Source organism: Pelecanus crispus, chromosome 4, assembly GCF_030463565.1.
Source record: "Pelecanus crispus isolate bPelCri1 chromosome 4, bPelCri1.pri, whole genome shotgun sequence".
Classification (NCBI taxonomy): Eukaryota; Metazoa; Chordata; class Aves; order Pelecaniformes; family Pelecanidae; genus Pelecanus; species Pelecanus crispus.
The window spans coordinates 2,674,815-2,701,076 of NC_134646.1; the positions used below are offsets into that span (position 1 = coordinate 2,674,815).

The following is a 26,262-nucleotide window of genomic DNA, read 5'->3' on the forward strand; positions in this document are numbered from 1 at the left end:
GGGCAGGGCAGGGCAGGGCAGTGCAGGGCCGGGCAGGTGCGGGCAGGGCAGGGCAGGGCAGGGCCGGGCAGGTGCGGGCAGGGCAGGGCAGTGCAGTGCAGGGCAGGTGCGGGCAGGGCTGGGCCGGGTAGGGCAGGGCCGGGTAGGGCAGGGCAGGGCGGGCAGGGCCGGGCAGGGCAGGGCAGGTGCGGGCAGGGCAGGGCAGGGCAGGTGTGGGCAGGGCAGGTGCAGGCAGGGCCGGGCAGGGCTGGGCCAGTCAGGCGTGGGCAGGGCCGGGCAGGGCAGGGCCGGGCAGCACGGGGCAGGGCAGGGCAGGGACGGGACGGGACGGGCAGCACAGGGCAGGGCAGGGACGGGATGGGCCGGGCAGGGCCGGGCAGGGCAGGGCAGGGCAGGGCCGGGCAGCGCAGGGCAGGCAGACAAAGCAGCCCCACAGCGCGGCTGGCACCAGCCACCCCGGCCCGTTCCAGGTGCTGGCTTCTCGCTTGGTGTTTTTGGAACCTCGGCGTGCAGAAAGGGAGTGGGCAGGGCAGGAAGGGGTGTAGGATCAGACCCTGCCGTGCCGTGCTTCCCTCTGCCCACGCATGAAAGCGCATTTACTCCAAGGGATCCTCCAGGTGTGATTTAAAACCCATCTTTTTGCTCTGATGGCACGCGCACCTCTAGGACCACATCATTCAACTGTCCTGCCTGTCCGTGCTGCGGCTGGGCCCCGGCTCCGGTGTTTGAAGGGTCCCTTTACAGCCCTTTCTCTGGAGGAAATAGCTGGGCGTCTGAAGAGCGGGAGGTTTCTCGTTTGCGCGCACCGCGCGGCTGTTGCGTGTTTTAGTAAGTAGTGTAGTGTTCTTGGAGGTAGTTCTGCTGGGACGGAGGCTAAGGAATTTTATCACCTGGTTGGAATGACCCACAGACTCCTTAAAATGGCTAAGAACAGAATTATATTCAAATGTAACATTATTGGCCAGCGTCTTTCTTTGTAAATTTGGAAGGAATGTGACCCACAGACCTCCTTTGCCCATTTGCCTGCACTCCAATTTTCTCCTCAGCTTCTTCTGCCCAGAAGATCCAGAGGTCCGTTTTTCTCATTCCCTGCTGAAATGCCTTTTAAAGACTGACCTCTGCATATTCTTCTGCCTATACCCAGCCTTAATCAAATTTCTATCCCTTCAGTGCTTCCTGCCCATTAGGTGACACCAGCAGCACCCGTTGAAGCATGTGCCTTTTTCATCCCAAACCGCAGTTGTGTTTTGCCCTGTTTTGCCCAGCAAGCAGCAGGGTGAACCTCAGCAGCCAGGTGTATTTTCTCAGCAGTGGAGGCCTGACTCAGGTCCTGCTAGGTGCTTGTTGACATTTTCCATGACTCCAGCAGGAACAATGTTAGGGAAAAATCAATGCCCTAAAACTCCTTCAACCAAGAGAGGTGAAGTCCAGGCCAGCCTACACTTGGGAGAGAGAGGGTTGCTCCTGCAGGTCCATAATATGGGGTTTTAAAGGATTGAGAGCTTGTTGGCCCATATTGAATGGTGCTTGGCACCTGTGGTTCTTAAACCGAAGAGGGAAGTTCAGTTTGACTGAAATAAGGATTACTGTAATTTTTATGGGAAAGTTCAGGCTGTCATTTAATAATCACAGAGGCTTTTTTCCCAGAGATCAGCAGGCCAGAAGTTTAGGTACAAAACATTGCAAAGAAGCCAATGACTACATACAGAGTCAGCTCCAGCCTCCTTGGCATCGCTCTCGCAGAGAGGGCTGCTACGCGGCAGGTGGGAGTCCTGCCTCTGGGAGAAAGGCAAGCTGTGATTCTGCAGCAGCCAAGAGCCTCGTCAAACGTCCCTGTGTTCAGTAGATGGCAAACAAGCAGACCCCAGATTTTTATGAGAAGAAAAGCGGTGTGATGTAGAGCCCTTCTCCCTCTGCGTAGTGACCTAGCTCTTGGCAGCAATGGGAGAAAAGCTGTGCGTCTTGCAGTAGGATGCAGTTGGTGTCGGTGAGCAGATGGAATCGAGAAGGGTGCTGAGGGAACAGCAGTGACGGGGAAAACATCCTTCCTGCATTTGTTTAGTTAGGGTGAACCCTACTTTAATGGTAAGCACTGTGGGTGAGCAATCGTCCTTCACCGTGGTGTTTGCAGAGCATCTGGCACAGAGGCGCCCGGTCCGTTCCTGGGATTCCTCACCTCAGTGGCGGTATAAGTAAATAAATAAACAGAATATGACATCAAATGGGGTATTTTATAATGCCACTCTTCCCTAGGCCTGCCTGATTCCCACCAGAATTTCTAGCTTGGCTAACATTTGTTTAGACAAAAGTTATCATGGCTGAAACTGGGTATTTGGCAACCATGGCTCAGTGGCTGGCCTTTGGACATCCAGGTGAAGACTGCACTACCTCTGCTTCTGGAATAACGTTACGGCTGTAGGAGAAGGGGTGAAGGCTGAACCCCTGTTTTGAGGGCCCCGATTCAACATCACACACTCAATTTTAAACCTGGGGTAGGCTGACTTGACCCTTAGCGTGCGTTTCAGCAGAACTGATGTGGTGAGTTGTTGGTGCTCGCAGTGGCAAGCTGGCTGACTTTAATGGGTGTGGGAGTAGAGAATGGCTTGTGGTCAGCAGGGTCAGGCCCGCTGTAGCCACGCTATTCCCAGCGTATCGGATGTTCAAGTAGCTGGGAAGGAAAACCTGTTATTGGTGTGGAAATGGAATGAAGCTGATTTTTGCTAGCTGCACACCTAGCCTCAAATCTATGACAGGTCAGACATTTGAAATTAAGTACTAATTGCCCGTTACAAATGCTTATTCATGAATGTCCCCAACTGGAAGCGTATTTGTGCTCTGGATTCCTGTAAGAGTGCAATTGGGAGTCTTGAGTCTCGCCGCACAAAGGCTACCTTTATATCATCGGGCATACAAGCGAGCTGCACAGTGGGGATAAAGCATATTGCCCAGAGTGAACAATACCTAGAGCCCGGCTAAACTCCTGTAAACCAGGGGAGAGACAATGACAGTGTTTCCCTAATTCTTGTACCCGTTTTAGACAAGCCCTGACTCCGCTCCAAAAGTAGGATTTCAGAGCCTCCCGCTGTCTCAGCCATCCTGTCTGACAGCCTCCGGGATGGCACCGTCCCTGGTTTTGGCAGTGGCAATCAAGCAGAGAGGGGGTCACCCTCCTGTCGCTGCGGCTGCCTCTCTCTTCTGGTGCAACAGGGATGTTCCCCAAGGGTCACCAGTCCTGCCGAGGAGACCGAGAAGGATGCACACTGTCAATTTGCATGCTCGTCTTCGCAAGCATTTCCCTTTTCTTGGCAAGCGCTGTGTTGAAAATAGATGATTCACTCTGAAGAACCCAAAGCTGCAAGAGGATATAAAAGTCTAAAACTTTGTGATAGCCAAGGGGAAAGAAGAGACGCATAAGGAAAGACTGTGTATGCTTGAAAGTGATGATTTAGGGGGGTTGTTACCAAGTTTAACTTGAGTGAAAAGCTTGGCTAACCGTGATGTGATGCATGCTTGCCTATATTCGGATGAGAGCCACTTCTCTAATCCTTTACATTCTAGTTGCACCGATGCTTGAATTAGTGGCACTGTCCTTTGGGTTTAAAGAAACATGAAGAATTTCAATGATCAGTTCTTCTTGATGGAAGAGGGTTGGGTGGGTTTTTTGACATGGCAGTAACTGCTGTATCGGCTCAGTTCTAGCAGTAGGGAGAAGGATCAGAAGGGTAAATTTGTGCCTTTGAAAGAGGAATGTGATGAAAATGAAACCAGCCCACTTCGCCCTGATTAGGTTTCATCATGTTGTGACTTCAGAATGCCTGCAGCATCCTGGCAACAAGGGCAAAGATTTGAGAAACGTCCAAAAGTTAAAAGGACACAATTCCTATGGATTATCAGTGTGTCTGTTTTTTTTAAAAAATCTCATCTTTACTGTTCTTTCAGCAGCTTAAAATGGCATGGAGGAAAAGTATTCAGGCAGACAATAAAAATAGCCAGGCCAAGTGCTCTCCAGCAGTGACCTGATCCCGTCTCGTGTGTTACGGAGGGCACAGATTCCTTTGCAGTTACAAGCAGGCTCCAGACTGGAGACAGACTCGTTTCAGACTAATTTAAGTAAAGTACGTGATAACTGATGGCCAGTGCACAGTACAGTTATAGTGGGGACAGGGCCCCCCGTGCAAGACGGCTGCGTCCTAATCGTGCTATGGCAGCTTAAGTTTCCCTGGGTAGATGGGAGCAAATACGTGCTCTAAGGCATAGCTTTAAAAACTAAGCTACAGCCCCGATGGAAAGATCAAGCCTGGAGTGTAGTTTCTTAATATTGGGTTTTCCCATCTAGGCAGGGAGAAGGAAACCGTATTGTTACACAGCTCGCAAGTTCTTTTTAAGCGGATTTCCCAGCAATTTGTCTGTTAAGGGTATGCATTGGTCCTGGCTGTTCCAGGCAGGTTATTAGATCCCAGGTGCAGAGGACCTGGGGGTAGCAGGCATTCAAGAGAAACGAGACAGTGCAGCAGGTAAAAGAAGGCCTAGCAACAGCATATAAATAAAACCAAAATTTTGCCTGTGTCTCAAGCGAGTTGCAAATATAAATCCAGATACCTTCACTGAGCTACATCCGTCGAAAGACCTGGCACCATCATTGTGTTTCACGCACCGTGAACTCCTTTTTGTGAGGAGATGCAGAGGAAAGCCGGGGCTGTTTCCAGGCTCTGGCACAGGCACCTTCGGCAGAGACATCTGGCAGAAATTAAGCTGGGCTGGTTCCCTTCCCAAGTTTGCCGTGCGGCTGCCATGCTGTTAGCACACCCGACGAGACGGCGTATACCACCACCCAGGGGCAGGAATGATCCACGGGGAGAAGGAGAAGCTGCAATATTTGAAGTGGCTCTTGCAGACAAGGAGTTTGCCTTGTGAAATCATCATTTGATTTGTTTGTCTTTCAGTGCAGACATCTTTTGCCTGGGAGTTCTCTTGCTCTCTGCTAATTTGAGTGCTTAATGCACTGCAGTCCAGACCTCGGGACGGTGCTGCTCTGTGTCAGGGAAGAGAGCAGTTAAGCCAGCAAAGCCTCTCTGGACCAGAGAGAGGTGTGTGTTGAGAGGTAGATTGAAAGGAAAAGATTTTATGGGGCCCGGTGGCTTTGTTGTGAAGGATGCCAAACCTTCAGGCTGGAAACTGTGGGCTATCACCGTGCGAAGCAAAAAAGGAGCTTAGTTTCTAAGTGGCTAATGAGTTTACTACCTTGTTTCTGTCAAGGGTTTTGCAGGGGTGATGCTGATTAATGTCATGTCCTTTCCCCAAGGCTATCCCCTTCCTCTTCCATCTCACCAGGCTCAGTCTGACACCATTTACTAGGCTACTTGTCCCTGATTTGTGAGGAATAAATATTGACACTGATGGCTGCTTAATAGGATTTGGGTTTGCTGTTCGCTCTCCGAAAGAGTTTGGCACTTCTGACTCAAATGACAATTTGTGTTTGGGACTGGCTTCACCAAGACTTAATTTTGGAGGTTTTTTTTTTAATGAGGATGGTCACAGCATGTCCCATGTATGAGGAGAGGCTGAGACTGGGGTTGTGTATTGCTCCCCTTTTTCCTATTGACATGCAGAGCAGAGGTTTCCAGACTGTGACTACAGATCACTGCATGTCCCTAGCAAAGATGTGGATTCCTTTGAGAGGGTGCTGGTGTTCACACTGGGGAATAATAATTTTTCATGCGCGCTATCTTCGTTAACTTGTAAATGGCCGCCTTCTGCTTAGCTGTGGAAGGCCTCAAGTCAGACTGCCAGTTGGCACTGCAGTGGGTGGTCATCTCCTCCGTGCTTTCTTAATGTGCTTGGAGCTTCTCTAAGGAAAAGCAGTTCATACTGTTTCAAACAGAGTAGGTTTGGGTGGATTTAAGATGTGTCTTAAATGACTTGTGAGGAAAGTCCCATTAAAAGCTGATAGGCATTTAGCCTACGTGAGGTTTTCTGGGTTTCCCAAGAGCTGTGAAAGGTTCTTTATCTAGAGAGTAGTGCCTTCATGTTCCCAGGAACCCAGCAGGATTTGCGACATTTCCCTGGAAATCAAAGCCATATGCTGATGTGCAGGGTAATGTTTCTTAATTGTTCCTGGAGCTGCTTTGCCCCATTGGTACTCAAGGGCAGCATCGCCGAGGAGGACCCTGACCTCATCCAGGCGAGCGTGTGAGCTTCCCCCAGCCTCCACGGGTGCTAATCCAGCCCTGCAGCGCACGCAGTAGAACATCCAAAGTCCCAACTTCAGATCTGGCTTTGAGCCTGAGGAATGATTTGGGTCTGGAGTCGGGATCGTCAGACCAAAACACAGTAGATAAGGTGATGGGGAAGAGTTTTCCTGGTGGCAGGGCGCATAAGAGAGCTCCCACACATAGGGCTGGGTACAGGAAAGATGCTTGTAGTATCTTGTCAGCAGGAGGAAGGCAGAGGTCTATTTATGCTCCTAAATGGCCTGAAATTTCTACATTCCCCAGTCCTGTGATTAAAAGAAAAATCTCCATGACTTCTTTACTCTTAGCAGTTGTTCATGTATCAGCGATGATGTTACTAATCCTGTTTCTAATGTAGGCTGTATAAGACTTCATCACGCAGAGCGAGATGAGTTTTAACTCTTTACGTAGCTGTGCCGTGCAAAGACAGGCAGCGTCCCACCTGGGGCTGAGACCCGGCTGCTGGCAACCGCGAAGGTTTTTGTGGCTCCGGTGTTAGTTTTTCATCCATCTCCGTTCGGTGCTAATCACGAGACTCGAGCCCCCTTGGCTTTTCCAGCCTTACAATGCTTCCCCAGCCTGCAGAAACTGGAATAATTGCTTTATTGTTGCTTACAGTCCTCCCTATTCTTCACCTCCCTCCTGCTTCTTTTTTTAAAATTAGCTGCTTTGTGCACATCCCCTGAGCGTGCCCCTCACCGCTGGCGGCAGGAATGTGCGGTGGGGCGGCGGGGCCGCCTTTCCCGCTCCGCCGGCACCGGGCTCGGGGTGGCCAGCCCCCCACCGCCCCACACTCCAGCTGGCTTCACAGGGCAGGGGTAGGTGGCCGGCCCTTGCCTTTGTTGGAGGAGCCGCAGGTGCCGGGGGCCTCCGTCGTCGCTGCCGGGAGGGAGTGGAGTCGGGAAGGCCGGTTCCTCCTTTGAGGTGGTTTCTGGGAGCACAGTGGGGATGCACTGAGGCATAGCGCCCGGCGAGGGGGGCCAAGGGTTCCTCGCTCATCTGATGTGTCTTGTCATGGCTGCAGTCCTCATCCTTTTCCAAACTCTTGTTAGATAGCTCTCATCTCTGCCGGCCTGGCAGAGGCTAAAAATAATTTGAGTGACAAACAGATCTTTATCTATTTTTTAGCTTAGCAGCCAGCATTTCTGTATCTCGCCTTGGGCACTCATTAAAAGTCAAAGAATCACAAAATGCTCGGAGGGCAGAGCCTTGGCTTGGGCACACTGTTATAACTCGAATGGCTTCACGGCTATGGGCTTTGCTGCCCGCATTGATTTATAGCTGCATTTATGGCTGAAGTTATAAAAAAGCTGTGGTATCACTGCTGCAGGGGGACAGTAACCACAGCAAACTCATTGTACTCTTTAAAAATAAAAATGCAAGGAGGTGATCAGCCAGATTGCAACTCTGATGTATTCAGCAGGCTTTTCTTTGCTGTGTGCTTATACCACGCTCTGAGGATTCTCTGTGTACCTGAAAAGCTCAAGTCTTCCTGCTGTTGCCAGGCTATTTTTGTGCCCTCCCTGGACCAGTACATTGGTTTTCCACTGGACCTGTCCAGTTAACGTGGCACAGAGGAGGTATGATGAACCAACGATAGCAGTTGTTGCCTCGGGGCTGGATGGACAACTAAGGCATGGCTGGGTTCTGTAGTAAGCGTATTTTCCTCTTTGCTTTTGTATACTACAGTCCCTGAGAGCTACAGGTCTCTGAACTCTGTGCAAAATGACGCTGCAGGTGCCACAGAGTTTTGTAAAGCAGCTGGCCAAATCCTTATCTCCTTACTCAATCTATACTCATTTCTCACTTGAGCAAATCTCCTGCTGAAGTCCTGAGGAGGTAAATGGATGCTGTGTTGAGTAAGGGATTCAGGAATTTGTCGAGGAGGAGGTGGGTGAGTGGGATGGAGAAGCGGCTCGTAAGAAGTAGCTCATATTCTGGGGATAAGCCATTGCTACACCCCGGAAGGCGACTTAGGCCTGTAAAATGCGCTCCACCCCTCAAGTTACTGCAATTAAAATCTGGCATACCAGGAAACACTGTAAAATAATGAGGTTAGCGAGCAGAGAGACAACTCAGCTGCAGACTTGAGTCGGTTCTTGATGCTGAATGTCCACCATGCCTGTGACAGATGTGAACGTGAGGCTTTCTTCTGCCCCCTCTATAGGTGCTCAGATTGTCAACTCGCTCGGTACCGACAACTGAGACCAGTTTTTCAAAAAACACCTGAGCTACTGTTCCAGCACTTCAGTAACATCCATATTTTCCAAGGGGAGCTGCTAGGGTAAAATTTCAGGATGTGTTCTTTAAAGTGCAATGTGCATGCAAGCCAGGAAGAGAGATCCAGCTGTGCTGGCGGAAGAGATTAATGCCCTCGCTTGCTCATCGTGCCAGCGATCTCATCCATCTGCCACTGGAACAGTTCGTGTAAGCACTCCCTTAATCTTCAGCGTTAAACCATTTAAATTGTTGGTCTGAACTGACCTAGTTTGTTTTGCCTTTAACATATTAGGAAGTGCTCGCGCAAAGCACTGCACCAGCAGATCGAGTCTGGCCCCAGCTCCCACGTGCTGTTGGAAAAGGTCCCGGTGAGGGCTAGTCTTGCCTTTCAGGTCTCAGGTCTGCACCCCGTGCCCAGGTCCCAGGTGGGACGCGTCTTGCCTGACGTTCAGACCCCTCCCTAGGACGGCCCTTTGGTATCTGGAAACTATCACTGTTCTGAAGGGTGAGTGCAAAAAGAGTAATTCTGGGAAAATATCTTCCGCGTATTGAATCTCTCTCTGTGAACAGAACTTTTTTCAGCGTGGAGGGCTTGTAGTCTTTTCCCATAGAATTCTTTTAATTCTCTAATCCTAAGGTGGAAACTAGTCCTTATTTTATGAGGGTATGACTTTTGTGACTGCCTTTCTTTATAGGAGCTGCAATTACTTTTTTTCATTTACACATGTCTTTTAGAGCTGGCTTGTGCTTTGTTTTCTGTTATGTAAGATAAGGTAAATGTTTTAATTTATACAGAACGACTTTTGATCAGCATGATTCAGCACTGGCATACCCCAGAACCTGTAAAGAAAACGTTATTCTTTTACCTGTGTGCGGTAGTCATGGTCCTTAAAGGGACAGATGTGTTAATGATCCTTCTGCTTGCGTGAGCTCTGCAGTACATCGTCTTCATTTCGGGCACCTCTGACTAACAACAGATCTGAGCACTTCTGCACCTCAGAGAGAGCTGATCCTGATCTTTTATGGCCAGGTCTGAAAGATTGTTCCTAATGGCCTCCTGGTCCTGAACAGCCTGCGAAGAGGGGTGACCCTCTGATTCCCCAAGCAAATCCCACAGCATCCCCAAAGGCTGGTGTGACTTGATGTCTCTGAAAAACTCCAGAGATTTTCAGTAATGGTCAAGAGCAAGTCTATAGATAGTCCTGTTAGTTCTGGGGTAGAATAGAATGAAAATGTCATTTCTCTGTATTTTTACTTTTGTTTTGACACAGTAAGTAGGTAAACCTGTTTTCTAAGGGGGTTAAAACTCTTGAGTACAAGGTGCAGGAAAGCATTTCGCTTCCAAGTAGGGTCGGGATGCAGGGCGGATTGCACTCCACTTTTTTGTGGTGGTACCGTTTGACAGACCAAGACACTTGTAACCTCTCAATTCTCACCTCCTGAGAAGGTGACATCTCCCCTGAGCAGGCAGAGTGCTGCTCAAGTCAGTCGGTACTAATTTACACCAGCTGAAGACGAGAGTCCTTTACTTCCATTGAACTACATCCCGAATTACTACTTTGCAGAATTAAGCCACGATCCTAGAAATATTTGGGCCAGAGCTGCACAGAGCACACTTTACCCGTGTGGGAACACCAGTAGGCTGTAATGGCTCCTGAGCTTGATGGGTAGAGCAAAACCATGGCCAGCAACAAACCCACCTTGTGCACAGACAACCACAGCGGTAAAAGCCCAGCTATGCACGGTGTTGGTGCTGCGGCACTGGGCATTTGGAATTCTTATAGGAATTATTATAGAATGATCTTTTTTTATGTATCAATGTGTACAACCCAGGAGTGGTGGGCTCCAGTGCCTGAACAGGCAGGCTCTCTGGGTGGTACTGTGGCACAAACAGTAAGCTATAATTGAGTATAACCGTAAACTTCTATTACAAAAACCCAGGAATTGACTAGGGATAACTGCCAATTTCTCAGTCCTACAGGTTCTTCCTTCTAGCTAGGGTCCAGGTCTTTTTGGCAGGGCCACGCAGGGAACCGTGCACTCCGACCGCCGGCTCGGCAGCGCAAGAAAAGACTCTGGTCTTCAGGGCTGCGTGCCCAGCTGCCCGCCCGCACGCTGAATTCACATGTGCTGTCTGAGGGAGAACTACTCATGCAAAGCAGGGGAAGGCCTACATTTCAGAAAGCCTCCGTTTAGGGTGTCTTTAAAAGGGTGGCAGTCTCTAGGGTCGAGGTCTGGGTGCAGTGGAATGCCTATTGTCAAACCTAAAGACCAAAGCGAAGGCTACATATTGTGGACCCAAATGCAGCTGGCACAAACCAAAAATGTGCATGTGAGTGCCTTTCTAAGTACCCAGTAATCCTGCAGGGCAAAACGAGGATTAGGTCTCTCTCACAGACAAAGAGGGAGTTCATTTTCTCAACGATCCCTTGGCCACTACCAAATGAAGTGAGGAACCCAAATGAATGCGAACACTCCTTTCGGATCTCTGCTTGCAAACAGGTACGGCGCCGGAGCAGCTTGTTTGTGCATTTGTGTGGCTCTGTGCAAACCCAGAGCGGCCAGATTGTAGGATTGAGGTCAGGTCAAATAAAACCCATCCCATCTCAGAGAAAAGGGAAAGCCAGAAAAACACTGGATAAGTAGGACTAGACAGTACAGCACAGTCAAAATGTGGTTTCCTTTCTCCAGATTTTTTCTTGGTGGACCTGAAGGTCAGTGCTCATTGAAGTTGTTTAAGTTGGAGTTGCCTAAGTGAAGAGCCCTCCTAGAAGGAAAGCTGTGAGTCTGAATTATTTCCAAGCGACTTCTCGGCCTCTGTGTTTCTTTGCCTTGAAATACCACATGCGTGGCATGACTGTGTAGGAGCCATTAGACTGAAAGTGATGGCTGCTTGAATGTGAGATGTATCCACCTCAAATTTGCCATCCCAAGACAGCTCCATGATTTCTTAGCCCTTTAATTTGCCTTCACAAAATGGCCTGTGCATTTAGAAAAGCACAACCGCTCGTTTAGAAAAGCACAAACCTCTGCACTGCTCCTGGAAAATTTCTTCTTTTCCCTTTTGGTGATTGGTTTATGGCACAAAGATCAGCTCTAGGAATCCTGTCTTAATAGATATCAGCACGGATGTGCCTGTGATGCATATAAAAAAATTTGTATTAAGTAGTCCTGTTTCTTAGAAGCAGCAGCCAGCAGCACTCTGAATGTTTTTGGGTTGTGTGGTTTTTTTCCCTGAGCTTTACTGACACATCTCAGTCCGAGAGGTGGATATTATTGTTTCTGCTTGGAGACTTGGATCTTGCTGCCAAACTCCAGGAAGAATAGCTAATTTGGTCCCAAGTTTCCTGTGCTCAATGAGCCTTATGGAGATTTCAAAACCCGTCTTGCTCTGTGTTATGATGAAGATGTCCTTCCAGGGGTTTTCACAGGTGGAGCCTTTTGTGTTTTGAGGTGTCCGTGAAATGGCCTTGAATTCCATATCTGCCTCATTAGACTGTGGACTTGAACCTGGCCCTTCCCCATCTCAGGTGAGCGTCCTAAATGGCAGGCTGGAGATTTTACCTGGGAACTGAGAGGCTTTTCCCAGCAAAAACTTTAGTCCAAACTGCATGCCCTCCAAGGAGAAGTTTCAGTTGCATTTACGATAATTTTTCTGATGAAAAAATTGTTTTGTCCATGTGTTTCCAGCTGGTCCTAGCTCTTTGTCTGGCTTGGGGGGTCCCAGGAGCACAGACTAACAAACCTGTGCAGACATTGCCGCTACCAGCTAAGGCCCACGTGTGCTCTGTCCAGGAGAGGACCTGGGCCTTTGTGCTCTGACACGCAGGGCACTTCCACTTGAGCTAAAGGAGATTCTGTGAGCGTGACAGATATGTGGATTACGGGCTATTTCTGGACCAGCCACAGGAGGTAACAAAATAAGAAATACGTAAGCAATCAGTCTTTGCACTTCAGGCGGAGCAGGAGGATCTGCAAAGCAGCATGCCCACCGATGAGCGCAAGGTCGGTGCCCGGCATGAGCGTGGTCTCTTTCCCCTTCCGCAGCCCTGCCCGGGGGAGCCCTCTCTGTAACAGCATGGAGGAGGCGGGAAGGCTTGCTGTTTGCCAAGAGATGGGGGACTGGCGTGGAGGCGGCATTTTCATTCACAAGGAGACGTAATTCCAGCTCATCAGCTGCTGAGAGCTTGCCTGTAGCCTGCAGGATGAGGATAGCCAGGGGTGAAGCTGCCAGACTGTCCTGGTGTCACTCGGCTGAGCTGGGGATCTCAGGATGCCCTGTGGCATTGTGTAACGCGGGGTGCTATAAGGATAAAACAGCAGCCTTAACTCCTTCGTCTCCCTCCTTGCAGGGCTGTCGGAGCCGAGTTCTGCTTTGTTGCTGCTTCTCCTTATTTTTGTGTCTATGCTGTGCTGTTGGCTCTTTCTGTGGTGGAGGAGGGTTGCCTCTTATGTTCTGATTTAAGGCAAAGGGAAGAAATATCAGGAAATGCCTACAAGTTGCTGTAGAACTTGGAAGAGGAGTACCTTGCTTTGATCTCAATTTCAGAAGCATCGACATAGGAGCAGTTATTTTTCTAGGACAGCTTTTAATTCTGATAGTGGTTATAAACACTCTTGTTGATCCCAAATGATGTAAAAACCAGAATTTAAGCTCCATCCTCTCTTCTAGGAATAACACTGGGCTTAGAAGTAATGAGATATTAAAAATTACTAAACCTATTAACATTTGGGGGTTTGGTCCTCTGGGACTTAGGTCTTCTGTTGCCATGGCAGCAAACCTGGCGTCAGTTTAAAATAAGTAATCATGACGCCAAGAGGTGGAACCATTAGAAAAATACCCATTTTGAAAGATTTAAAAAAACCTTTAATCATTTTTAAGCATAGTTCCAGGTGCTGTTTATGGATGATCTCAGCCATATCCTAGTCTCCTACCTGGAGCTACAGACAGCTAAGCAGAGAAGCAAAATACAGGATGGTAGCGCAGACAGAAGTGTAAGGCTGATGTGCTGAAAAACAAATGCTATAGCAGGCAAAACTTCAGAAGTTTGGTTTTGTACGGCTTCCCTGTGTAAAATGTCTCTCCTCTTTGGGAATCGTAGCCAGGCAGCTGAGCTGACACCGCAGCGTTCCCTCAATGAGAGCAATGATTTATGCTACTTCCATCACTCAGGGAACTATTTTTGTGAAACATGGAGATTAATTCATTGAGAACAGTATCTCTGCAGACCCTGGCTGAAATTGGTCAGCGGGTTTAGGCAGCTTGTTGGGGGATCTGCTGGGCAGGGACACGCACTTGTCTAGGCTTGATTTAGGAAACCAATTTGTGCTGGAATGTGGAGATTATAAATAAGGATAAGGAAGACCGAAGAAAGTGAGAAAGAAGAGCCAAGAGCCCAAAAGGTTAAGATAAACGGTATGAGACGTTTCAAGTATGCAGGTAACGGGAGGTCAGCGCGAGAGGCAGATAAGGCGGCCAGAGGAGGTCAGAGTCATCTGTGGTCAGAAGCAAAGGATCTCCCTAAAACAGTGAACGAGTTCTGCAGGGATTGTGGCGGCTTGGGAAGGACGCGAGACTTCAGATGGCAACAACAGGCAACCCAGTCTTGTAGGGAACTGAATAATGTAAAATAAGGCCGCCAGTGCTTTTTTGTAGAGCTCTGAAGTGGGTGGTAAAAAAATAGGGAACGTTTCGCAGATGTCTGCTTTGGAAAAGGCAGCGCTGGATGTGCAGAGGAGAGAGTGCCGCGTGCGTCGAGAGGCGCTGCCTCTTTCTTCTGGCGGCTGGTACGAGGCAGAGGCAACCAAGCTGCGGGGCAATGAAACGTCTGAGGAGCAGGCTTTTCTTTAAAAAAGGCTTAAATCTGTAGTACTGTATTCTGTCGCTGCTTGTCGAGCAGGCATCAAGAAAAAAATCCTAACAGACCGTATTTTTAGATGAGGGAAAAGCTGAGCGGAGTGTCTTTGTACAGCTACTCATTGACATGTGTGCTATTAAATACCAAAGGCAGCATGGAAGCAGCCAGTATAAATAACAATTCATAATTAAACATGAACTTTGCAGAAAAGGAAAGATTTCAGAGGCAGCTGCCAGCCTCAGGTGGGAGGTAAAGGAGTTTTAAATAGACTGCGCTAGGTTTCCTGTCTCCCGCTTGCAAGCTTTAGAAACGACACGGTAACAAAAAGAACAACTGCAGGCCACTCCTTGCCAGGGATACTTTCTAGCTATGCAATTGTGAGGAGGCACTTTGCAACATCCCGAAATAAAACGCAGCCCCGACCTTAAGGAAGATCCCAGCAGGCTGGGTGCTGTTGCAGAGAGCCGGCCCGCCGCGCTGTGCTGGGGACAGCTCGGGCTGGAGGAGAGCGGTCACGCTGAGGAGAAGGCGTGAGCGGTGGCAGACAAGACGCAAGGTAGGCCCTGAACGTCTTTGCACTAGGGGGGCTGTTTCCGTGTTATGGTTGAAGAAGTATCTTTACAGAGATTAGCACGCTCCTGATCGTTAGACCGAGCTGCCTTAGAAAATGATTTCGAAATGTCTTAGAAAATCTTCTTGGATAAGCGGTCAGGTCGCTTGACTGAGCGCGAGGCAGAAAGCTGCACGGGGAGGAAAGGCGCTGGGTTTGTGAATCCGGTTTTGGGGGAGGTCTCCGCCTCCGCAGCTGCAGCCCTGGTGCTGGCCTCAGGTATTTTCCCCGCTCAGGCAGCTGCGCTCTCGCTGGAGGCACGCCTGCGTGGCTGTCGTCCTCTCCGGCAAAGCGCCCGGCGGCGGCCGCTGCCGAAGGGCTGCTGTGCTCCATCCCTGACGCGCGTGCGCTTCACCGGGGGAAGGATCCTCATCTTTTGTGTTCCCCACTGGGCTTGGTTAATGGTGTTATTTATAGACTGGCTGATTAGTTTTCAATGTCTTATTGAGCCCGCCGTTCCACACAGCGCTCAGTAATTATCGTTTTTTAAGAGGCTCGGGAAAAACTCCGTTGCATTTCCTTCTTACCCCCGAACAACAACCCCAGAGCCCATGCAGACACTAATTAACGTTTCTTTGTCTCTGCGAGGTAAACCCCAAAGTTATGCATGCTGGCAAGCACGGGTTTCTCGCTGTGCGAGTGGGAACACCCAAGCTGCTTACCCCCCCGCTGCTTGTAGCCACCGATTGTGAGTCGGATCTGTGCGGATCCATACGGGAATGCTTGGAAGCGACTTACTTAGAAAGCTCTGCTTTAGAGTCTGTGTTGTCTCTTGCTTTCTTCACATGTTTCAAAAGCTGTTTTTAAAAAAAAAAAAAAAGACCCTGAGTGCTGAAAAATCACTAGGCTCTGGTGATGGGGAAGCTGTAGGCACTTACTCCTTTATATCAGTTTCTCAGGCTGCTTACTCTTTTTTTCTGTCTTTGGCACAGGGGCAATTTCCCAGTCCTAAATATTGTTTTTGGCTACTTCAGAGATAGCTGACTGGAGAGAAGACGTGAGCAGCTTTACTCACTGCAGGAGTACAGCTATTGTGTAGCCTGGGAGAGCCCAAGTCTGCTATTTAGGAAACGAATAGGGAGGTTACGACTGAGCGCTGCCCGAGGTGTGTTAGGAAAGTTGATTGCTGATCTGAGGCATCTCCTATGAACATGGCAAACATCTTCTACTGTGTCAGTATCTGCTTTCAAACAGGTTGAAACAGCACTTTGAGAATTGGCTCAAAGAAATCACCTTGACTTTGGAAGTGTTTCGGTGTCGTGATGAGGGTTATAGTGCCGTGGCAGTTGGCAGCACTTTGGGACATCCAGATGCCTTTTCCAAAAGGGCTCAGCACCTGCAATGCCCCTCAAAATCAGCAGGAGCCACCGGCATCGGCATTTCTGCAAATAAGGCTGCTGGGCCAGCCCCCAGTATTGCCCCACCAGTTCTGACTCGTGCAAGGGTTACCCCGAATCAACGAGGCAGCTGTGGTCACAGCCAAGTGCCTGCACTCCCCTTCAAACCAAGGTCGTGTCACCCCGACATGGTACTGTCTGTGAAGGACCTTCAGGTAAACTGTATCTTCTCTTCACAGCCCCGTTAGCAAACCAGGGAGGTGTAAGGGATGGGAGTTCCCTGTGTGGGAAATGAGGCCTGAGGAGGGAGGTCAGGATTCACCCCGGAGTTAAGACAAGTGCCTCTGCTGAGATCCTTTCCCCTCTAATAGGATCCTGCCACGACTCTGTCAGTGAGACAACTCATTAGGCTCCGACACGATACGGAGCACTCGCCACGAATTTGAGCTGTGCTTCAGCGCTCCCGGGGGCTTTGTGGGGCCCCCGTCACAGAAATCTCTCGGGGGCAGCGTTGTAGGGGCAGAAGCGCGGTTCTTTGTGGCTGGGACCATCTCTCATACAAAGCCTTAAACAGGGGACTTTGTCCTCTAAACGCTACAATAAATAAATATATTTTGCTTACAAAATTGCATACCTGTTTGTGTATATGAATCATTTATGTACAATCTTTTAAATCCTCATCTGTAGCAGGCCTTCTGTCCTTTGTCTTGCAGTGAAGTCTCTTCTAAAAATTCGTAATTTCTCACGGTAAGCTTGGTAAGCAAAGAGAATTGGAGCAGTTAACGGTATTGGCACTTCGCAGGGCTGCAGGAAAGGAGGTTGTGCTCCTCGTATACAGCAAGGCTGGTACAGGAGCAGGGAGGGGGATCTTTCTAGTTGGTGAGAGGCTTGACATCATCTCAGAGGAGAGGGGTGGCAAAGACAAAGCAGAATGGGCTTTGGCACACGGAAAGAAAAGGCAGCTAAGGCAGGATTTGCAGTAAAATTTGGATGAAGATAAGCAGGGCGAGCAAAAAGGCCGTTCCAGACCAGTCGCTTTCCCTAATCTAGGGTGAAAGTGCCGCTGCGCTTCCCTGGTATATCTCATCCGCAATGTGAGGCTTAACATTCCTGCCTGGCACGTGGGGGCTTGGGGAGGGAGCGTGGGGGAGGACCGAGCCGGACACAAAGACGGCTGGCCTCTCACCGGAATGGCATCCGAGCCATCTCAGCTATCCAAAGCCCCAGATGCCGGCATGTGCGCTCAGCCTGCAGCCCGCTAAGCACGCAGCAAGAGGCAATTACAGCGCACCTCGGGCCACGGCCCGCTGCGGGCCCAGGGAGGCACAGAGGGGGTCCTTTCAGACGCGCTTTTATTCAGCGTGGGGGTTCCTTGAGCAAGCAGAAATTTCAGATCTCTCCCGCGTTTCAGTGCTGAAAATGGGAGCAAGTGGGAATACTGGATCGTTTCAGGCTCTCGTGTGCCTGGGGGAAGGAAGGAGCTGAAGTGACGGTTACACGATGTGTGTGTGACTTCTGCATGCGTGTGATGAAGCAGGGTAAATATTTCTTTGCTAACTTTGTGGAAATATCAGTAGAGGGGGGGGATAGGCTTCTCTTTCCTGCTCTCACTGTGTGGACCTTTCTCTTGCTTTTCTCTTGTGTGTTCAGAGCCTTCCCTGAGCTCTCGTAAGGTGGTTACGTGTGGAAAAGGTGTATCCCACAGTGGAATCCCTGAACTCCACACTTAGGGATTTAGAGTCCCAAAATGCAGATGTAGGATAATGAGTTTTGTGCCGTGGATGCTGCAGCTGATCTCACCCCTGTGTGCCGAGCAGCAGTGCTGTGGTATTGTGCAGCTCCTCCAAAACAGTTGTGAGGGGCACTCGCAGGGGCTGAGCACTGCCTAGGTATAAAGCAGAGCAAAATCTCACTCTTACAGCCTGCCTGGGCAGTGACATAGAGGAGAAAAGGGATACCCGTGGCTTTTGGTGACATTTTCTTTACACTTTTAAAAACTAGACTGATGCCCCTGCCTTGCCCCCTGGGTCTGTGTATTGCCTTCTTTCCTAAAATCCTTATTACATGAAGGATACAGGTGCTGAGTTTTTTGCGTCGATGTTTACATGGCCTTGGTTTCTTTTGACAGGGACACACATGCAGCAAAGGGATGCCAACCTGTCTCCCAGCCCACTCGCTGCAGACTGCGTGACCACTGACTTTCAGCCCAGCAAAACCACGTGGTCGGGAGGAGTTAAGTTACGGCTGAAGACCAGGTGAGAACGCGTGTATCTGCGTCCCTATCTGCTGTGCGTGGTTTGTGGCCGCTCTTCTTGGAGAGCAGCTGTCAAACTCCACTTCCCTCTTGTGGGAGCGAGAGCAGCAGGAATGCTGGAGTGGAGCAGCGTGAATCCCCAGCGTCTGTGGCATTAGGCAGTGGAAGAGGTCCAGGACAGTTTCTTAACCTCACACCCACCTTTTCCCAAGGCTTCCTTGCCCTCAGCACGGTGCTGAGAAGGAGTCCTGGAAAGAGGTGTCCTTTCTCCTCAAAAACTTTTGTCAGTGGTGGTAAAGGTCATCAGAGATGCTGGACCAAAATATCTCCACAGAAGTGGTGTAAGCCTGCTGTGGCTCCCCAGCTTTAGGTGCCTGGCTTTCCAAAATCACCTGGCTTCTTTGGAGTCTGTGAGTTTCAGTGGGAGTTTGGCATTCATGACAACCCTGCTGAGTGCCTATCTGCATTTTTAAATGATTAAATGTCTTCAGAATTCAATTTCCTGAATTGCTCTGGATTGGCCAGTGTTGTGGCAGAGCCTGATTTCCTTCCTTTGTCCATGCAGTTTAGGACCAAATCCTACAGCATTTATTCAGGCAAAGCTTTTGCTGGCATCAAAAGAGCCTCTTACATCAGTCCGATGGTAATCTGGATGACTTCATAGATTTTTGTGTCTCAGTCTTCTGAGATTTGCACACCGTGAAGTCAGAGCAGTGACTTTTATTGGCAACATTGCATTCAGGCCAGACCTTGACTTATTTGAAGTCAAGAAGCTACACTGATTTCCTACAGCTGGAGGAAATGTGGCCCAGCATCTGTTAGTGAGCAGCCGAGAAGGGAATGCGACACGTAAAGTCACGTTCTGATCTTATCAGCGAGGATGCACTTGTAGAGCAAACTCACTGACCTTAGTGGAGTTGCTCCAGCTTTTAGCCACTGCAAACAGTTACTGATGCCGACCCTGCACAGCCTGGGTGGCTGCAAAAGGAGGAGAAAGGGCTCGGCTTTTCTGCCAGTGTTCATGTGTGTAACCTCACTAAATTTCTGTTGCTTTTCTCCAGATGAGGGTTTGCACCATAAATTATATCTCTGTCGGATGGAGCAGATTTTAGAGGCTGAAATCTCTCCTCAAGCTAGTTTTATCAGGGAGAGATTTGTCTCTGACTGGGGTGTGGGACTCTGCAGTCCCTGAGGCATGTGACCCACAGCAAATTTGGGAAAGGAGCTCCCATATATCCACCACCTTCCTATAGCAATGAGTTATTCAGCATACGTCCTCTGTAAATCCCGCTTTCCTGGCGATCCAGTAGCAGATCTTCGCAGAAGCTCCAAAGTTTAGCATTTCACTTGGATTAATTTGTCTTTGGATGCAGAGCCAATGTTTTGCTTTACTTTTCCGGCAGCGTCGGAGGCTCTGTCTGCATATCTCAGTTTAACTCTGGCTGAAGCTTTGGTTACAAACAGGAAGTTGCTTTAATGTATAAGAATTCGAGTGTGGGAGGGTATTTCAGACTCAGCAGCCTTTGCTTTGGCCGTGGCACCGGGTGCAATTCCCCCGCTTGTTTACTTTCCGCAGACTCACCCTAGGCGATGAAGGCAACAGGCTGTCAGCAGTCCCTATCGGTTTCTGAAATTTGGGGTGATGAATGAATGTCCGTAGTCAAAGGGGAAATCCAGGACCGGTTTCTCAGGTGTTGCAGTTGAGGATCTACAGAAAGGAGCAGCACAACACCAGGTCTGCAGTTCACCCTCCCAAGTGTACACTCAACGATTGCTCATGAAGCTTGCTTCATTTCCTCTGCTGCGCAAAATAAACAAGGCCAGGGTGGTGTTGCCAGCCAGTGCAGCCGTGTTACTACAGCTCTACCCATCGGTAAAGGGCAGTCTGAGATGAGAGGGAGGGAAGAATTAGGTCTAGAAATGCAGATGCGGGGGTGTCTTTCACCAAAAAAATGCTTAGTACCAAAGTGATTAAAAGTTTCCCTGAGGGAGAGGACAGGTTTGTTAGCCGTTCTGTGGCTTGAATTGTGTTAGATCGCTGCAGATTTGCTATTTCACTCGCCCCACTGGTGCAAGTTGCAGTGATATACTCAAGGACGGCCACCTTTCCCACCCGCTCCCTGCAGGAACGGTGGGAAGGTGAATTCCCAGCTGGGAGTAAATCACGAGTTCACCTGACTAGCTAAAAGTTTAAACTCCCCTTGGTGCCCTTTGCCTTTTTTTTTCCTTGCAGTACCTCAGCAAGCAGTCTGTGAACAGATACGCACACAGAGACACACACGAATGTATGTATATACATACATACATTCAGCACACGCACCTAAAGGACCTTCTTCTTGTCTCCCGTTTATCGTTTCTACATTAGCACTTTGGTGTTGGCTTTATTAGCGTTGCCTGTGATTTGTAGCCCTGTAACTCAGAGGAGAACCCAGCTACTATCTGAAACGCTTGCCCTGAAAATCCCCTTGGTTACCTGCCGTGACTCATTGTCCATGTTACGTTTGGATAATCAGGCTCACAGGGCAGCATTTCTGCTGCCAGCCACCGAGTTCCTCCTAAGCACTGAACGAGACTAGGAAAACACATTCCTTCCATTGTTTCTAAGTCTCTCCTGTTGCAAGTTGCTGTGTGTTTGATATCAGGGTGCGAAAGAATCTAAGCTATGCTTGTTTTTCTGTCTTTTTAACTAATTTACTGACTGGAGAAGAATGAAGAAAAATTATTTGAATTAAGCCCGTTGGGCCAATTCATCAATATGGATAAATCAGTGCAGCTCTGTGAGTTCTGCAAAGCCACGGGCAGGAGAAGCCACTGTCGGGCCTGCCTGCTGAGATTTTCTGCCTGTGCTCTGAGAGATGATGTGAATGCCTGGAGAAGACAGGGAATAATAGGGTCCTTCTCAAAGACTGTAAGTCAGTCAGCTGGTTCTTTTTCCATGTCTCTTCTTTTTTCCTCTTTTTCCAGCGAAGGAAACAGAGGAAAATTGTAGCGAGAAGAGGAAAGTTGCAGAGGGTCTTTAATCCAGTGCTCACCAGCTCCTCGTTCTAGCCCACACATGCTCTAAGTACCAGGCAGGAGGCTGTCTTGCCTTCCACATGTCTAAGCCGCAGTCCTGTGTGAACGGCGCAGATGGACTATCCTGGCGGCAAGTACTTTCTCAAAATAGAGATCTGAAATACTTTTTATTTTGCAATTTAAATCATACTTCTCGTGTTGCTTGGTAATGCTTTCTTTAAAAAAGCAAGCTGTCAGAAGATCCCAGGAGGACAAAGACCTTGAATCCAGTAATCGGCAAGAATGAAGCTTGTATACATCACCTCTCACACTAATAACCAAAGCCCCGCTGTTCCCATTCAAGCCTGTTGTCTGGTTAGTGTCAGGGAATGTCAGTGGGACCCTTTCTTTGTATAGGGCAAAGTCCTCAATCTAAATATTGCCTGTCAGACATATGCTTGGGCAAAGGGAAAATGAAGCAGCAGCGCACGGCCCAGTTCCTAGCACCGCACTCTGCGGTAGGCCCGTTGGGTGATTTTCTGTAAGACGCTTCACCTCTTGAGGCCTTTGTTTCCTTTTCTGGAAAATGGATAAATACCCCTTTCTTGGATAGGACAGCCTGGGGGTTACCAAAGAAATGTGATAACACAGAGGTGTGATGTGCAAGAGCAATAATCATTAATTACAATGTTTGACTGTTCCTGAGTTCAACTAAGGAGCGACCGTTGCTCACAGCTGCCATCACCTCTGAGCGATCCCAGCACTTCCATCCGCAGCCTGCGGCGGAGAGCATTTCTTTCAAGAAGAGCCATCTTCGGTCTCCCGCCAACTCTGGCAAATTTTGCTGCAGCACTTGACACTTTCATGTATCCTCAGCCACCCACACCTTGTCCCTTACCGCAGGCAGCGTGGCGAACACGGCTGTGCCCTTGGTCATTGCCATCCACAAAATAATCTTGCTGCACCATTTTTCTCTGCCTGCTTTCGGTGGCAGGGAGAGAAGAGAAGGAAGAGAGACGGGCTGTTTCCTGCACATGGAGTTGAGAAGAACGGTAGGAAAAAGGTGTATGTACATCCACGTACGTGGTTGTTATCTCTGCTTTCACACAGGGCTTTTCTTCCCAGTGGTATGGTGGGGAGTTTTTCCCGAAGAGTCGGCAATGGTAAAGGTAGGAAATCTGAGCAGAAACCTCTGATTCTCTGCTTCCTCGCCCCAGGGAGACCTCAGGGAGCTCAGTACCTGTCTCCCAGTTCTGACGTGATACTCAGGCCCTGGTCTGATGCAACCCAGACATCCCAAGTGATGCTTGTCAAAGGAAAAAAACAAATAGCATCTGATGTCAGCTGGAAACAACATGCAGGCACGACACCTGCCTATGCCACTGGGAAACGGGCTGGGGAGAGAAATGAGGCCAGACTGGTCTGCAGTTGAGCCCTGAACTTGGCTGGGGTATTTTTCTCAAGGTTTTTTTCTTTTTTTTGTTTAAGACTGAGACTGCTAAAAAGTGTGAGATACTCTGAAGGGATTCCCTGGGTGGGGAGTTGTCCTCTAGAAGTTGCAGAGATTAACATATTGTGGAAAAGAAGGTTGCGTCCTGGTGTGAGAATATTCACACATTTCACCTAAGTGTTCTGAAGCAAAGGGTTTTCCAGTGTGTTTTTTACTTAGGAAAAGTTTTAATCTGAGCATAAAGAGGGGTGGGAGGTGCAACTCTGCCTTTCCTTTATAGGTGAGGAGACACTCTTGCCCAAGATCCGTGACATGTAATATCATTTCATATACTTCAGGTCTTTCTAATGAGTCGTCCTTCTTTTTAGTCAAAATTGTGAAGGGACGGAGCTCACTCCAGATCATTTCTGCCCCAGAATTTACCAGAAGGGCTCTGTGAGCCTAAAAAGACAGATTCAGTGAAAGACACATCAAGCTGACACCATTATGGTCCGACTTCTTTCTAATTGGCCTTGTCTGTTATGCTTATTTTTAGAACCATGACTGAACCTTAATTAGGAGCGACGTTGCTTTGAGTAGATTGTGGCCTCGCTCTGTTGAAATCCTAATAGGCTTCTGAGTGCTTTAGTTTTTCCTTCATCTCCTGCTTAATAGCTAGGCACAGGGACTGCAGCAGCGCATTAGGATGTCTGTGGAACGTACCCTTGTTATGCTAGCGCTCCTTTTAGATGTGGCCCTCTTGGAGACAGGTCCACACTGGTGAAAATTCACATTTGTTGTTTGTGCTTTCTGTTGATGCAGGTACACAGTCTCCCTGGGAGGGTACACGTCAATCGCTAGATCATAGAGATCCCGATCAGGGATCTCTCGGTATAGAAAGAGCCTACTGCACCGTGCAGCAGGGTACAGCTCAGGACGTAGCACCTCTACCACATACTTTTTGTTAGTTTAGAAATATCACTAGCTTGAAATCTTAACCACTGCGAGGATGACGTGGTAAGGATGGGCAGCTGCCGCCTTAGCTTTCTCTCTTGTGACTTAGTGCCTGGGCTTGGATCCGAGAGGCACAATCTTTGCACTTGCGTCCAAATCTTTCTTCCCTTCTACGGGAGGAGGGTCTCCGCTGCAGGGCCCCCGTCCCTTCCCACCTCCCCAGATGAATGGGCCAGGCCATGGCTATCCCTTCCAGCTCCAGCAACCTCCCACACAGCCTCCTGGGCCGCATGGCTGCTGGGGGAGAGCACATCCATAGGGATTGTGGTTGTCTGCGACGGCACAGAGTGACCCTCTTGGCCTTAGGTCTCTTCTTTATGTGCTCCCATCTTTCTTGGGCACGTTAACGCCAGCAGGTAGTCAAAACCATCCCTGCAGGTCATGGAGAATGTGTCCTGGTGACCGCTGCTCCTGCCTGGATCTGCAGGTGGATTCTGCTCCTTGGGGAGAGATGCTTTTCTTGAAAGGTTTTGCTGCCTTTAATCTTCAACATTTCCCGTCTCTGCTGAGGAGGATTTTGAAGCTTGCTGGGACAGAGAAAAAACGAGCACAAGGTCAGTGGTAGAAGAAGAATTGTTCACAAATGGTCTCTGTTCAGGCGTCTTGGATGCTGTGTTTGACAGATGTGAGACTGATGAAAGCTCCCTGCAAGCTCCGTGGGTATGTTGCAGTAGAAGTAGATCAGTTTATTGGGGCATTGATGACTCTGAGTTGCTAATTGATCAGCCACAACATCCCCTCCCTGGCTTTCACTCACTAGCTTTCTAAAAGGCTGAGTGACATCCTGTTATTGTTAAGGATAAAATTCAGTCTGTGTTTCCTAAGAGAAGGTGCTTTCCGTGTGAAATCCTTCTCTTCTAGCTTCAGCAGCTTGCTTTGACGCTCTCACGCTATGTCTAATCTGCACAGCAAGTACATCCCATGACGTGCCCCAGGGTCCTGCTCCATGAAAGACCAGGATATGGCATGTGAAGGGAGGGAACTGCTTCCTTCCTGCTTCTCATCCCAACGTAGAAACCGGTCTCATAAATTGGGCGTAACGGTAGTCATCCACCTGCAGTTCTTGTCACGGCAGCAGCGGTCAGTGTTGCTGGATTGCTGTGCTCCGCGGCCTCAGCCGAAGCGTGCCGCTGGCTGCTGGCAGCCTGGAGGCTGCTGCCGGAAACGTGGAGCACAGGAGTCTGCAGGGGTTATTTGAACATCTTTTTATCTTTTTCCTTTTCCTTTTCTCTTCTCTTCTCTTCTCTTCTCTTCTCTTCTCTTCTCTTCTCTTCTCTTCTCTTCTCTTCTCTTCTCTTCTCTTTTCTCTTCTCTTCTCTTCTCTTCTCTTCTCTTCTCTTCTCTTCTCTTCTCTTCTCTTCTCTTCTCTTCTCTTCTCTTCTCTTCTCTTCTCTTCTCTTTTCTCTTCCCTTCCCTTCCCTTCCCTTCCCTTCCCTTCCCTTCCCTTCCCTTCCCTTCCCTTCCCTTCCCTTCCCTTCCCTTCCCTTCCCTTCCCTTCCCTTCCCTTCCCTTCCCTTCCCTTCCCTTCCCTTCCCTTCCCTTCCCTTCCCTTCCCTTCCCTTCCCTTCCCTTCCCTTTTTCTTTTCTTTTTCTTTTTCTTTTCTTTTTCTTTTCTTTTTTCTCTTCTCTTCTCTTCTCTTCTCTTCTCTTCTCTTCTCTTCTCTTCTCTTCTCTTCTCTTCTCTTCTCTTCTCTTCTCTTCTCTTCTCTTCTCTTCTTCTCTTCTCTTCTCTTCTCCTCTCCTCTCCTCTCCTCTCCTCTCCTCTCCTCTCCTCTCCTCTCCTCTCCTCTCCTCTCCTCTCCTCTCCTCTCCTCTCCTCTCCTCTCCTCTCCTCTCCTTTTTGTTTTTTTTCCTCCCTCCAAAACTTCTCCACTTGGATGTTTAGGAAAAGGGAAGCTTTTCTAGGCAAATGTAGAAAAAATGGAAATGGCAATTCGAAGAAACTAGGCTGTTTGCTTTGGTTAAAGATGGGCCTTTTTACACAGAAGTATCTGTGCACTCTCGGAGGACACTGGGCTGGAGTACATTTGAATTGCAAAGCGCTCAGGTTGTGCGTGTACTCTGGCATCGGTGAGGAACAGTGTGTAAAGAATGGAAATTAGACTGAATACATTGTTCTGTATGGTTTTAGTTTGTAACCTTGGGAAAAAGATAAATCAACCTTTCAGTTATGCTGTGAAGAAAGCTTTGGATGGCTGTTCTTTAGATGCTGATTCATTTGTAGAGTTAGTGCCAAGGTATCTTTATAAAGTTCCATTACTGTTTTGCATACAAAGCATAAAAATAATCTAAGGAGATTACAGAGAAGAACACGCT

The 26,262-nt window shown here is 48.9% G+C and overlaps 1 protein-coding gene across 1 annotated transcript in view; it reads left to right on the top strand.

Moving 5' to 3' along the window:
* Positions 1-26,262, top strand: part of SHROOM3 (shroom family member 3) — a 157,809-nt gene that overhangs the window by 105,667 nt on the left and 25,880 nt on the right. The window contains 2 exon segments of the mRNA XM_075708744.1: positions 18,384-18,407; positions 18,409-18,510. Coding sequence (XP_075564859.1) covers positions 18,384-18,407; positions 18,409-18,510 — 126 coding nt within the window.